The sequence below is a fragment of the Anguilla rostrata genome, chromosome 15 (genome assembly GCF_018555375.3).
Source record: "Anguilla rostrata isolate EN2019 chromosome 15, ASM1855537v3, whole genome shotgun sequence".
Classification (NCBI taxonomy): domain Eukaryota; kingdom Metazoa; phylum Chordata; class Actinopteri; order Anguilliformes; family Anguillidae; genus Anguilla; species Anguilla rostrata.
In genome coordinates this window covers 21,839,303-21,853,035 of record NC_057947.1, presented here as the reverse complement: position 1 = coordinate 21,853,035, position 13,733 = coordinate 21,839,303, and the positions used below count along the sequence as shown (strand labels likewise).

Sequence of the window (13,733 nt, the reverse complement as noted above, 5' to 3'; positions counted from 1 at the left end):
TACATTTTCACTTTACAAACAAACCCTTTGAGTTCAAGGAACAAAACAGTTAAGAAAGCATTGCCTTTATTGCTTGATAGGAATATTCAAATACACTTGTAGAAATAGGTTTCCAGTGTTTGAGATGACAAATGAGGTGAAATGGCAGTCAGTGTTTGAGATATGACAAATGATGTAAAATGGCAGTCTGTGTTTTTCATTTAATCTTTAAAACAAATAAAGAATTTAAGGAAATGCTGATATGTACATTTGTGATTTATGTCCCATGAAATCCATTCAGCAGCGTTTGAATGTAACAGCAAATGCCATCGCTAATGTGATGTAGCATGGAATGAGAGCTTTGCGCATCTAATTGCACTTTAATTACGAACACTGAACAAATGAACAGCTCATCCGGACACACGCTGAACACTCAATGGCATGTATTCCCGAAATTAACTCTGCCTTTGCGGTCATCTAATTGGACAATCTGACTGATTAAAATACGATGTGACTGTATTCCCCGGGTCCACAGTCACCACAGATACAGTTTGCCAGTTTCATTCTGTTGTGTAAAGGTCTGCATGCACAATGCCTTTGGTCTCTGAGCAAATGATCTCAAACAAGCAGTTGGGCTTATGCTGTGGAGGCGAAAAGCTGTTTTTTTTTTTTTTTTTTTTTTCTTTGCTCGCAGCAAAGTCATCCGTTGTGTTCTGACCTAGATTTCAGAGCTAATAAAGCACACAGCCTGACAAAGTTCAGCACAAAACTGAAGGGTTGGGGAGGGGGGGGGAGGGGGGTGGGGAGGTTGTTGACTCAAGGCACTTTTGGTAGCGTCTGTGGGGTTTGGGGCGGAGAGAGTCCTTCAATGGCCCTGAGAAAAAGGTGCCCGCACTCCAGTATCTGGCTGGGCTGGAACTGGGGGGTCTAAACTGACATGATGCGGAACCCAGCGACAAAGCAGCTTGAAAAGAGAGCTACCGGCAACAAACAAGTGGCCATGTGACCTCACGAGGGGCCAGGGGTGCAGCCACTCAAAATACATTTCTGATCACTTCTGAATGACATCTCAAGATTAAAAATACTGCTGACATGTCACACACACACACATTCATAGAAAAAATCTTTGCTCAAGTATAACTGGCCCCTTATGTGGCTATGTCCACGTACATCCTTATCCCTTTGGCATGGTGTGGACCCGCTCACATGGACAGGTCTGTCCCCCCGCCCCCTCGTTACACGTCGCTGATGTCTTCGGGGGCGTCGCCGCCGGGCTCCTCTCCGGCCGGTCCGAAGCGGACCTGGCAGCCAGAGTCCCAGCCCCGGCGTATCCGCGCCAGCCTCCTCGCCACGCAGGGCAGCGCCAGGCCCAGCCGGCCCAGCAGCACTGCGCACGGCAGGGCCAGCTCCAGCACGAAGCTGGGCGGCAGGTAGAATTGGTAGGAGCGCGGGTCGAAGGCCCGGTCCCAGCCGAAGGTCAGTGTGTGCAGGGTGGCGATGGTCAGCGCCGTGTAGCCCAGCCTGGACTGGAAGCACACAAACGGAATGGGGAGGTTAGCATATCAGCTAGTGTTAGCCCCCTACCACAGCATGGACTGATATGCAGGTAAAACAGGAGGGACTGGTTTCTCCACAGCAACTATCAGAGCATCTATTGAACTTACCAATTTGGCCATATATACAGCTCAATATTTATATCTATTCTTTACTAAATTAATTCAAATTAATTCTAAATTAATTCAGATTCAGGGCCAAGTACCTTCCTCAAGAGTATCAAGGCAGGGTCTCCCCTTGCAACCTTTGCTGTTCAAAGTCCAGTTCTTAAAAGTATACTACCAACTTCAGCAGAGCGAGGAGCTACCATTTGCCTATTAAAATTACAGTTGAGTTTGCTATGACTCCTGTATCACTCTACTATGAATGCTGCACTACTGACGTTATGTATTTAAGCCCTTCTGCATAGCGAGTGGCAATATATATAGCGCTCTTTAGATTAAGAAGAGCTGAGAGCAGGGCCTTACTGTGCACATAGCCATAATCCATGGGTCAAAGGCTGCACAGCTTCTCCTGTTCCATCATACTGTTCACTGTCAACGTCTCGCACATCACAAGTGAACGTGCAGCTGGGCTAGCTGCACCCCGCGGTGCGCGCGCGTCCGCGACCTGGCGCCCGGCGTGACCTTGACTTCCTCTACGCAGAGAGCTCTGGCAAACCATGCTTCCGCGGGGGGTAACGGAGCTCGCCGTGAACAGAGACCGTCATTATTTTGACCTCCCAAGGTTGCAACTCGAGATAATGAACCATTCTGCGATGTAGCAAACAGGAACAGCTGTGACCCGACAACTTTTTATTTCAAAAAAGCCAAACAAAACAATGTTTCTTTTTTTCAGCTCTGTAACAGTGAGCCAGCTTAAATGTGAAAGCTGCCCATGTTATCCCATGGTGAGACTGGCTGAACTGTATTTTTCATTTGCACCAAGCTTACTTATTTAGCCTCTTCCTTGTTGCAGGTGGGCTAGACTGAGCGCCACCTGCTGACGTCGAGGGGGACCAATTGATTTGGGGTAATCGTAATGTAGAATGGTGCTCAGAGCCCCCCCACCCGCTCCAGCAGACCAAAAACGTCTTGGCAACGGCGGTGTTTCTCTGCGTTCCCATCTGAGGGACCAGCGGCATGTGACTAATCCCGAGCCGGGGGGATCAGCTTAACATGAGCGCGGGGAGGGTTTGGTGGGGGGGCAAATCCCTGGTAAATGGAACCATTACGGCTGGGTGGGATCAGGCACGGCCCCTCTTCCCTGAGGGCCGCGAGCACGAGGCTGTGGTATTGGCTGTTCCGCGGTACTGATGCCATGATGCAGAGGCACTGTGCTGCAGGAGGGTCATCGCTCTAGGCGGTAAAGGTAGCATTCTGAACAGTCCCACAATGCAACTACTTTTTTACAGCAACAGGGGCATGTGGGACTGATCATGAATGGGAAGAAACAGCTAATGCTACCCATTATCTGATTAAATTGTACTTTTATGCCCAACTACAAATCTTTTGTCACTTAAAAACTCAGCAATATGCAATTGCATTTATGCACGAAAGATTAAATTAGAGTTTGCACATTAAGAGTTCTTCATTGGAGGGCAGGTGATGGGTTTAATTCATCTAGATGCATTCATAATTACACATGAGGCTTCAAATTAACACCAGCATTGAAGTGTAAAATACAAAGTTTTCAAGGTCCAACAGTGTTCAAGTATTTACAGCAAATACTCAGATACAGGTCTCTTAATGCAGTGTTCAGTTTGACCAGAGGGTCCAGAATGCATGTGACTAAATGATTATGCCTGACCCTGTAGTCACTGAGATGTGGTCAGTACTAACCTGCACAAAGCTGAACTCTCTCCAGTGGCTGAGATGTGGTCAGTACTAACCTGCACAAAGCTGAACTCTCTCCAGTGGCTGAGATGTGGTCAGTACTAACCTGCACAAAGCTGAACTCTCTCCAGTGGCTGAGATGTGGTCAGTACTAACCTGCACAAAGCTGAACTCTCTCCAGTGGCTGAGATGTGGTCAGTACTAACCTGCACAAAGCTGAACTCTCTCCAGTGGCTGAGATGTGGTCAGTACTAACCTGTACAAAGCTGAACTCTCTCCAGTGGCTGAGATGTGGTCAGTACTAACCTGCACAAAGCTGAACTCTCTCCAGTGGCTGAGATGTGGTCAGTACTAACCTGCACAAAGCTGAACTCTCTCCAGTGGCTGAGATGTGGTCAGTACTAACCTGCACAAAGCTGAACTCTCTCCAGTGGCTGAGATGTGGTCAGTACTAACCTGCACAAAGCTGAACTCTCTCCAGTGGCTGAGATGTGGTCAGTACTAACCTGCACAAAGCTGAACTCTCTCCAGTGGCTGAGATGTGGTCAGTACTAACCTGCACAAAGCTGAACTCTCTCCAGTGGCTGAGATGTGGTCAGTACTAACCTGCACAAAGCTGAACTCTCTCCAGTGGCTAAGATGTGGTCAGTACTAACCTGCACTCTCTCCAGTGGCTGAGATGTGGTCAGTACTAACCTGCACAAAGCTGAACTCTCTCCAGTTGAGAGAGTTTCCCACGGAGGGCAGGGAGGTGACCGCCAGCAGGGAGAGGACACCCAGTGCCAGGATGCCGAAGGAGAGGTACAGCTCCATCCGCCACACCTCTTCCTCCACCCACGAGTTCTCTATGCCGTCCTTCACCTGCGGGACAGCACACGCGCCTCGCTTAGCGTCAACCGAGCGAATGCTCGCGGCCCATGTGCTACCCTACCGTGGGCGGTGCGCCGCTTGCGTTCCATTTGTCATACATGCAATGGCTTTGCACCCGATTCACCACACGCAATGTGTTTATAGTTAATGGTCCACACAGTCTAACAATGGGCCTAACATGTAATGTGTTCAGTATACCAACCCTCAGTGTACCGTGATGGTCATTATTTTACAGTCACTGTGTCTCCACACTACCTCCCCTAGGCCACACTGTTACACTCCATGGGCCGAAATGGGTCAAACGTCCTTTCCATGCATGACGGTACAGTTTATCATACAGCTGTGTCAACAGGGCCCCACACATAAAAATGCAAGCCAGTGTGCGGCTTTCACTCCACCCACGAGTTCACATCACAGATAGCCTTTCACAATGACAGAACCTTTCAGGAAGGTATCGCAATTGTTTCAGTAAGATATATCCAGCTATGTTGTTTCTTTCCTATCAGTTTGGTTTTCTAGGTTTTTCCAATTCTATTTCCCCGGTTTGAATTTCAGTACTTACTTGTACCACTTCCATCTGTAATGGAATAAGGGTTCACTATGACATATGATGCATCCCCATGCATGTCTCTTCATATGAAACATCATAATGAATAATTGCAGTCAGTGCCTATTAGGCACTGTACACAAAACAAACGGAACAGCACTGACTAAAAGTGCAGACAACAGGACAACTCCAAGTAAAGTTGGCAAGACATCTGCTGTAATGCTAAATAAACGGTGACTGGTTGACTGATTACTGATAAGGAGCCCCCCCCCCGCCCGCACAGAGAGCGGAAAGATGACGACAGTGGGGAGAGAGTGGGGAGACAGAGGGGAGTCGTGACTGTGCTGTCTCTTAATTAGCAGCAACGCATCACCTTGGCGTTGACATGCTGTTCTGTTGCTGGCGGCGGGGCAGTTGTGAAAACGATCATCCCACACCCCCGCATCCCTAGAAAGTGCGGGGCACACTTCTCAAAAGCTTTATTTGGGGGGTTGGAGGGGGGACTGCAAACCCTCATCAGGCCAGAAGTAGATGGGTCAATTGAGGACACATTGATTGATTGAACATTCCCTAAACTTTAATCATCGCATAACACATTTCAAATGTTAAAGCATTTATTTTTTTATGCTTGGGTGTTTTTCGAATATTTACAGACAAATCATGTGGAAGAAACTACGATATTTAATCTACTGCCCCCTTTAATAGGTCAAGTTAGAGACAAAGAAATCTCAGGCCACACCCATCTTTGAATAAGACACTCTGAACAACACTGTTGTTGCTGTGTCTGTACATACAGATGTAAGGGGAAGACATGAAAAGGAAATAGAGACGTTCTGTTGGGGAGTGAGGTCATGGGGTTAAGAGAGGGTGGGCGGGAGTAGGCCGGGCGGGTCCTGACCTCATCCCAAAGCGCCGGACACTCCACGGCCCTGACCTCACCGCCCCCTCATAAAGGTCGCTCTCCGAGATGCCATGTTCCAGCTTGGCCTCCCTGAAACCGACTGCTAAAATGTCCATCAGGCACCAGGCACTGTGGAGTTATGCATAGCCTATTTCTTTCCCCGTAAAATCTTAGGCTGTGCCTCAAGGCTTTCCCCTAAGAAAACATCTCTCGTTCACATTCACCTCACGATGATTTATGTCAGCAAGCCTTTCACATTTCCTGGAACAGCTGAGTGTCTGACAAAAAAAATCCCTTGAAAGGCGACGCAAGGCACAGCAAGTAGGCAACTTAAAAATGAACTCCATCCCACATGCCTGCAAGAAGACATTTCCAACTCAATAGTACAATGCAAAAAAGATCATTTTGCTTTATTCTGATGCATAAGGAAACTAAAAATGTATTAAATGTGAATACACATTTAATGAACAGAACATCTGCCAAACTAATACACAACAATTTATACAGGCAACAATATTCAGTAAGCATCCCTTCAAAGCAACTGACATTCTTTCAGAGATAGCCTACTTAATAATTGTTTTGTGGTAAACCAGTAGAATGAGGTTCCACACTTTTACCAGAACTTTCCAGCATGCAAGCCTTTGGAGCTCTGTCCAAAAAGCCTCACACAGCTTCAACAACAATCCATTTTAGTTTCATAGTACATGTGAGCAGAAAAAATATTTTGGACAGTAGTGATAATACAAACTAATCAGTAATATAAAAACTCATCTTGACAACATGCATGGCAATATCTCAGTATGTTTTTAACCTTTACTTGCAAAAGATTGTTCTATTTTGAGATAAAACAAATCCAGAACAAATCCATCAAACCTTTGGTTGAACATACCAGGGCAAGCCATAAAGTACAGTCACAGTACATATAAAACTAAGCAGGCTACCTGGAGAACATCACTGGACGCTGATTTTTCCTGAACAATGGCCCATGAGATATAAATTATCTAAAGAACAATCATTTGCATTTTGTTAACATATCATGGTTAATAGTCAATAATATTACTTGCACAATTTTGGGATACAATGGAATTCAAATGCAAAACAGAACTGTCACTGGCCAGGCCACCAGGTGGCACCAAAGCGTCTCACCTGTGCCCCCGCTTGACTACGGTTAAGTCCAGTGCCTTTCTCAAGTGTCAGATACAAATAGAAAGGATATAAATTTATGCAAACTCCAAAGCGGACAGACTAAACCCAGAGGTCAGTCATGCCGCGCTCCCCAACCTCCCCAGGAGGTGGAGACAATGGGCAGGGTGACAGTGACAAACACAGCTCTGCGTGTGTGGGGATACGATCCTTATGATACCGTCACTCTGTTTATTATTGCTTAGCAGATACCATTAATCCAGGGTGACCTCTTTTTAAAATATCATACATTTAGAAAGATAACATATTGAAGCATTAAAGGTTACAGCCCCCCCCCCCCCCCCCCCCCCCGTCTGCTAGGGAACAGCAAAATAAGAGGTTTTCATCACCATTTTGTTTTATACATTTTGCTTGTTATTGTGTGTAACGGTTTATAAATAGTATTATATGCTTATATTACTCTCATTAAAGGCAAATAATAACAGAAATAAGACTAATACATTTTATTATAATATTATTGTACATTTTTTGTTATTATTATTATTATTATTATTATTAAAATATCAGGGACAATATGAGCATATTTGAATGTGAATTAAAGGTCATGATAAAGTATAATTAATATAAATGTTGAAATACATTTAGTGTAGTGGTGCAGTTGACTGAGGGAGTCATAAACTCATTAATCAGATTAACAGGCCTCACACAAACAGTAACAACACCTTCACCGCCAGCAGACTGTGAGCTGCATGTTTCCAGTCTCCCTGCGGGTTTCTATAGAACAAAAACACGGCTGTGCACGCCCACTGTCACTAGGGGGCGCTGTGAGCGAGAGGAATTCAAAGGCCCCCTTTACATCTCAGGTGTGGTGTGGGACACATGAGAACGCTGTCCAGAAGAGAGACACCTGCGTGCTTTAAAATGTGCTAAATCAACATTATGTGGAGACACCTGGGGTCAACTGCAGAGTGCTTAGCTGTTTGGAGTTAGGACCACAAATTTAAGCCTCTAGGCCAGAGAACCGCAGTACAACTGGAGCACAACTGGAGCAGCTATCCAAATCGGTGAAATAAGGATTAGCTGTTCCACTTGTAATTCAGTTCTGTGGTATAGAGGTTTAAGCCTGAGGTTTAAGCTCCAGCTAAGCACACTGAAATTGACACGTTGTGTTTGGCACGCTGGCATGGCAACCTACATTTAAGAAAAGCCGCCCAATTTGAATAGGCTGAGAACTGGCACAGAAAGAGCTCACTCAAAAGGCAGAGTATGTACAAATGGGTGTGGCTGTGTAGCTATTGTGGTTGTGATGCCCACAGCTACTCTTTATTATACTTCACGCCAGAGCGCCAAACCCTCCGACAGGTCATGACTCATGAGTGAGGCAGAGGTAGGTCTCAAAACACACCTGGCAATGTTATTATTTTAACTGCCTACACTAGACAAAGGTTGCAAATAGACATTCACAACTAGTTACAGCATAACAGCTGTTTTGCCACAAATTAAAAACATCCACTATTGAAAATATACCAGGGTACACAAGGTGGAGTCATAGAAAATTCATTCTTTCATTAAGAGGGCCATCAGCTTGGAAGAGTTGGGATCAACTGCTATAGCGGTGTACAGGAGCTGTCCAATTTGTTCACAATATCAGCGCACAGATCTAAGCAGATCAGACCTGATAATGAGTGACAGAAAGCAGAAAGAATCCCAATTTCCAGTGATTATGTCAATTTTATCAGACTTTTACATGACTATCCAAAGTCAAATATCTTACGATTTACAAGGACCATGGGAACCCAGTTAGGATAGGGTGCTACAAGACTGAGAGACAAGACGGTGTGAGACAGGACTGGGAGAGACAAGATGGTGTGAGACAGGACTGGGAGAGACAGGACTGGGTGAGACAGCACTGGGTGAGACAGGAGTGGCTGAGACAAGACTGGGTTAGACAGCATTAGGTGAGACAGGACGGTGTGAGACAGGACTGGGAGAGACAAGATGGTGTGAGACAGGACTGGGTGAGACAGGATTGGCTGAGACAGAACTGGGTGGGACAGGATTGGGAGAGACAGGATTGGTTGAGCCAGAGTGATGCTTTACACCTCGGTGAGGCCTCTCACCTGCTTGAAGGCGGCGTTGAGCAGATGGTAGCGCGCAGACCTGCGCATGGGCAGGCATAGGCTGTAGATTGCATGCAGGGATGCGCAGAGGAAGCTCAGCAGCCCCAACTGCTTGCGCAGGCACAGCCAGCGGTCCAGCCAATCGGGGAAGCGGCTGTACTTGGTGCCCCGCCTCAGCTGCAGGGTGGCTGCCAGCAGGCCCGGCAGGTAGACCAGCGCCAGCATCTCCAGAGCGACGGCGGGCAGCGTGGCGTTCACCATCTCCACGGGCAACCGGTAGAACAAGTTCTCTTCCTTCACCAGGTAAGGCAGCAGGACGGTCCGCACAAAGTTGTACACGTAGAAGAGGAGGAAGAGGCCCAGCAAGCAGCGCAAGGGCCCGCCCCAGGAGGGGAAGAGGCGCAGGGGGCCGTCCTCAACAGCTCGCGCCTCGGACAGGGCCCCCACGTCCACCGGGACAAAGCCCAGGCTACGGGACAGCTCCATGACGGTCCTCTTGGCTTGGCTACTGTCACTGCAGATCGGGATCTGGGGAAGAGGGGGGAGGAATCATTACATTACATTACAGGCATTTAGCAGACGCTCTTATCCAGAGCGACTTACACAACTTTTACATAGCATTTTACATTGTATCCATTTATACAGCTGGATATATACTGAAGCAGTGCAGGTTAAGTACCTTGCTCAAGGGTACAACGGCAGTGTCCTTACCCGGGAATCGAACCTACGACCTTTCGGTTACAAGCCCAATTCCTTACCCACTGTGCTACACTACGTCCCAACACCAAACCTCTGATCAACCCCTGTTCCTGCACACCACAGAGATCGACTGCCATAAAGCCACACAATACAACAGCCGGTACGGTGTTATATTGTTCTTCTTTACGCCAGAAAATATGACAGAACAGAACACAATACATGCATGTAACTGCCACTTCAATACGTGGGAGATTCTGCAACAATGAGCACCTTACTACCCCTTTGGTGAAAGGTGCAGTTCTGATCAACATGAATAATCAAATATATTTTCTCTTTCTGTTGTAATCAGGGAAAGTTCATTCTGAGATGATGATGAAGTGGGTGATTTAACATTGAATAATCTTGGGATTAACATTTCCTTTTTAATATTTCAGGCCAGGGAAAAACAGTCTCTTCAATACTGTTCACAAAATTGCTGGGATGGACTGAGCACAGGCCTTTATGGTGCATAGAAACCTTACAGCTTTTGTTGGTCTTATTCTTTTTCGTGTTCCACCGCTACCTCCCACACCGATTGCTCAAAGCTCACAAAATCTGGCAAGCAGTCTGGGCCCTGTGCCAAACTCCCAGTCCTGCAGGAGGTGCTGCAGGAGTCCAATGAGTAAACTCTGTACAAAAAGTCACAGCTAGGTCAAATAAGTTTGAAATTATTTGTACACATATGCCCCTTCCCATAACACTTATACTAATTTACTTTACCTGGGTCCGCCGTACTGGATATGCTGTATCACCTCATGAAAAACTTTGTTATTTCAGCAGGAAACAAGAAAGGCAGCTTTCCATAAGCTCGGACATGCCCACTCCAGCATTACATTACATTTATTTGGCAGAGGCTTTTATCCAAAGGGACATAAAATGAGTGCATACCTAAGGTCATTGGACAATTACAAAGCACAGGTGTACAAGGTACGGTAGCCACAATGTAACCAGCACAGAGGAGTTCCCCTGCCCAACCCCCAGTGGCCCACCTGCCTGCTGCCATCTCGAGGCCCAGCCAACAGTGCCCAGGCGGAGATGACATTGAAGCCCTTCACCACGTGGCTGTCGGGAAAAAGGCTGGCCAGCTGCTCGGCATTGGAGGGCCCGCCGCGGTTCAACTCGGCCGCATTGCTGACGTCCACCAGAACCTTGCCCTCCAGCGCCCCCCGCAGGCCCGCCAGTGTGCTGTAGTGCTCTGGGAAGAGTGCCACGAACAGCAGGCTGGAGCGGGTGGCGGCGTCCTCCTGCGTGGTCACCTCGGCCGCTGGCGGGAAGAGCGCGGCGCAGCGCTTGGGGTCGCGGCTGCCCACCAGCACCGCTCGGCCCGAGCCCGTCAGCCGCGCCGCCAGCGAGCGCGCGAAGTCCCCCCCGCCGAGGATGCCCACGGCAGGGCCACCCACACTGTCAGAGACCAGGGGCTCTGGATCCCTGGAGCACTGCAGCAGCGGCTTTTTCATGTCGCCATAGGGCATGCTGGTCCTGCAATGAGAGACGGGGAACACAGCCATCAGCTCAGGAGATATCTCAGGAGATACAGGGTAAGGTGGGGGGAGGGCAGGAAAGGGCGGGGCAGCATAGAGCGAGACTGGGTGACCTTATAGATAATGTACACAATTACACTGTGGCTAGATTTCACTGACACCTCCAAAACTAAAACATAATGAAAACAAACCATCTCAACTGCATTCACTCAGTCATTTGGAATTGACCTCTTAGAAGAGCTCAAACCAGTCAATAAAATATATTTTAGAGACACAAAAATCTATGTAAATGTAAGTGAATATGGGTGGCCTTACAAGTCTACTTTCCTCAAAGTTCAAAGCTAGTTTCCCTTTAAACTATTAAACATATTAGTCCACAAAATATATCTGGCAATTTTAGGGACCAGTGTTTGCAGTTTAAAAACTGAATAGACTACTTTAAATACAGTTAGTAAATTGTGCAAAGTGTTTTAACCCCATACGTCGCACCAGGCCAGAGTGGATTTATTTGAATTCATTCCATTTTTCAATGATGAAATGGCGAGAGCCAAATATTTCATAAAAGAGTACAGCATCTTGGTCAATTGTTGGTCAATGTTGGTCAATTGCAGTGCGCCTAGCCAGGGCTTAAACCTGAGGTTTGGACCCCTAGACCACAGAGCAAAATTAAAACTGGAACAGCTATCCAAATCAAGATAAGTTGTTCCGTTCTACTGCAGTTCTGTGGTTAAGAGGTTTAACCCTGAGGGTTGAACAGCAGATAAACATTCTGCAATTAACACTAAAACCCTGTTTTTTTTTTTATCCTGACCACACCTAGCCAAACGCATGCAAAACGTATACAGCTGTATGTTACACCATAAACGCGCATACTACTTTACCATCAAGAGGCCTGCTTCTGTGCATTGAGATGAAAAGGCATTGCCGGCCTTTGCCAGCTCTGGAACGTAAAGTTCACACATCTAAACAAGCATATCCACCTCTACAGGCAATTAACGTGCTTATCAGTCACAGGTAATAATTATTAAACGCCTATGCTGTGAATTGGGAACACGCCAGAACAGATTTATGCCTAAACACATAGCTCAGAACTACAGTAAACTTTCAAAGCATAATCAAACTTAAAGCCTAGCTCATGAAATCAGCTATATTAAGTTACGCTATAAGACACCAAACTATTTATACGTAATTAGACCAAACGGCTATAATTATGTCATATTAAAGATATTCTGAGTAACGTGTTAGCAGTTCTTATTTTCTTCTAAAAACTTCCCATCAAAAACCACAGGCTGTCAACAGCTAACTGGCTAGCGTTGGCCAGCTACGTAAGATTCAGTAAGCAAGTAAACCAGCGTTGCGAAACTTTGAAGAAAACGACCTTGGCACAGATGGATATTTTCCACAGTACAACTGATCAATCACTAAACCATTCAACCTGTCAGCAACGACATAAATTATGTGAACATTATTTTTGTTGCAGTTACATGGCCGCGATTATAAACATTAATTAACCCAAACCGAGTCACTCACTCTCTTGTGCGGTGCGTGTTTCTTACTACAGTCACGTCTTCCGCTTCGTTGAGTGACGTAGGCCACCCAGTGCCCGCCCTCACTTCTCGCTCGTTCCAGACAGAGCACAGGAGGTATTTACTATTGTCATTATTGGCACTAACCTAAATTACACTTTTAGAAACGTTACGTCTGCTGATAAACACATATACAACTACATGACTGTGACACAAATTAAATGAACGCACTAGTTGTTAAGGGCACGACTAATAATGTAATTAAACAAATAGTAGCCTATACCTACACAGCGCTCATTCGTCTCTCCTCAGTTCTTATGTGAAGGCATGAATAGCCGATTATCATTTCTGTGGATAGAACTCATATAATACATATAAGGGAAACAGCAAAACGAGTGCAAGTTGTCAAGTATATTGATCACCAGATTTGAATGTTGTTATGCGTATACACCCTAGGAGCCACTGCCGTGCGTGCAGGGCGTCTCAGCTCTGCAAGCAGGATATGGGTGGAAGGCTGGAGGCAATTATGTCGCCTCACTGACAGATGCATGGTTTTTGAACGATTGTTTTTTTTTTTTAACAGTTGGAGCATTAAACCAAAATCTAATGAGTACTTCAACATAAGCTACAGCGAGGAGGTTAGTGGTCGACAGCGTAACGTTAACGGTTGCAAGCTAGTACTGTGCTACTATTTCGCTCAGGGCTTACAGATAATATTTTCTAACGTTATCAGCTTGTCACATAGAAGTGAAAACAACTGCGGCACCTCGATAAAGAAAGAGTAATGCTAAATACTGAGTCGAACAACCGTCTGAGCAACCCTCATTTTAATCGCGCTCAACACACACGAGTTGCACGTGCTGCGAATAGTGGCACACCAGTAGCGCCGGCTGCTGGTCCTCTGAACTGTACACTCAATGTTCTGTCAAATAGTGGTTGCTGATGACACATTCTAGTAGATCTGTTAATCTCGGTATTCAGAAATCTGTCGATCAGCTTTTGGATGATATTGCGGGAGCTAGAATTATAGGATCATACATGATCTTTTCTCGTTGCAGTG

At 46.3% G+C, this 13,733-nt stretch overlaps 1 protein-coding gene across 2 annotated transcripts; it reads right to left on the bottom strand.

Annotated features, from left to right (window-relative positions):
• Nucleotides 1–49: 49 nt before the first annotated feature.
• On the bottom strand, nucleotides 50–12,821 carry steap3 (STEAP family member 3, metalloreductase). Of its 2 annotated transcripts, none has more exons than XM_064311342.1 (5): nucleotides 12,678–12,821; nucleotides 10,656–11,145; nucleotides 8,929–9,456; nucleotides 4,044–4,208; nucleotides 50–1,505 (listed from the first exon to the last, which is right to left on the bottom strand). In XM_064311342.1, the coding sequence occupies exons 2-5, from the start codon at nucleotides 11,136–11,138 to the stop codon at nucleotides 1,215–1,217; spliced, it is 1,467 nt and encodes a 488-aa protein (XP_064167412.1). In that variant the 5' UTR covers nucleotides 11,139–11,145; nucleotides 12,678–12,821; the 3' UTR covers nucleotides 50–1,214. The 2 variants fall into 2 exon arrangements, with proteins under 2 accessions (XP_064167412.1, XP_064167413.1); XM_064311343.1 differs by lacking the exon at nucleotides 12,678–12,821 and adding an exon at nucleotides 12,526–12,645.
• Between the last annotated feature and the right edge of the window lie 912 nt (nucleotides 12,822–13,733).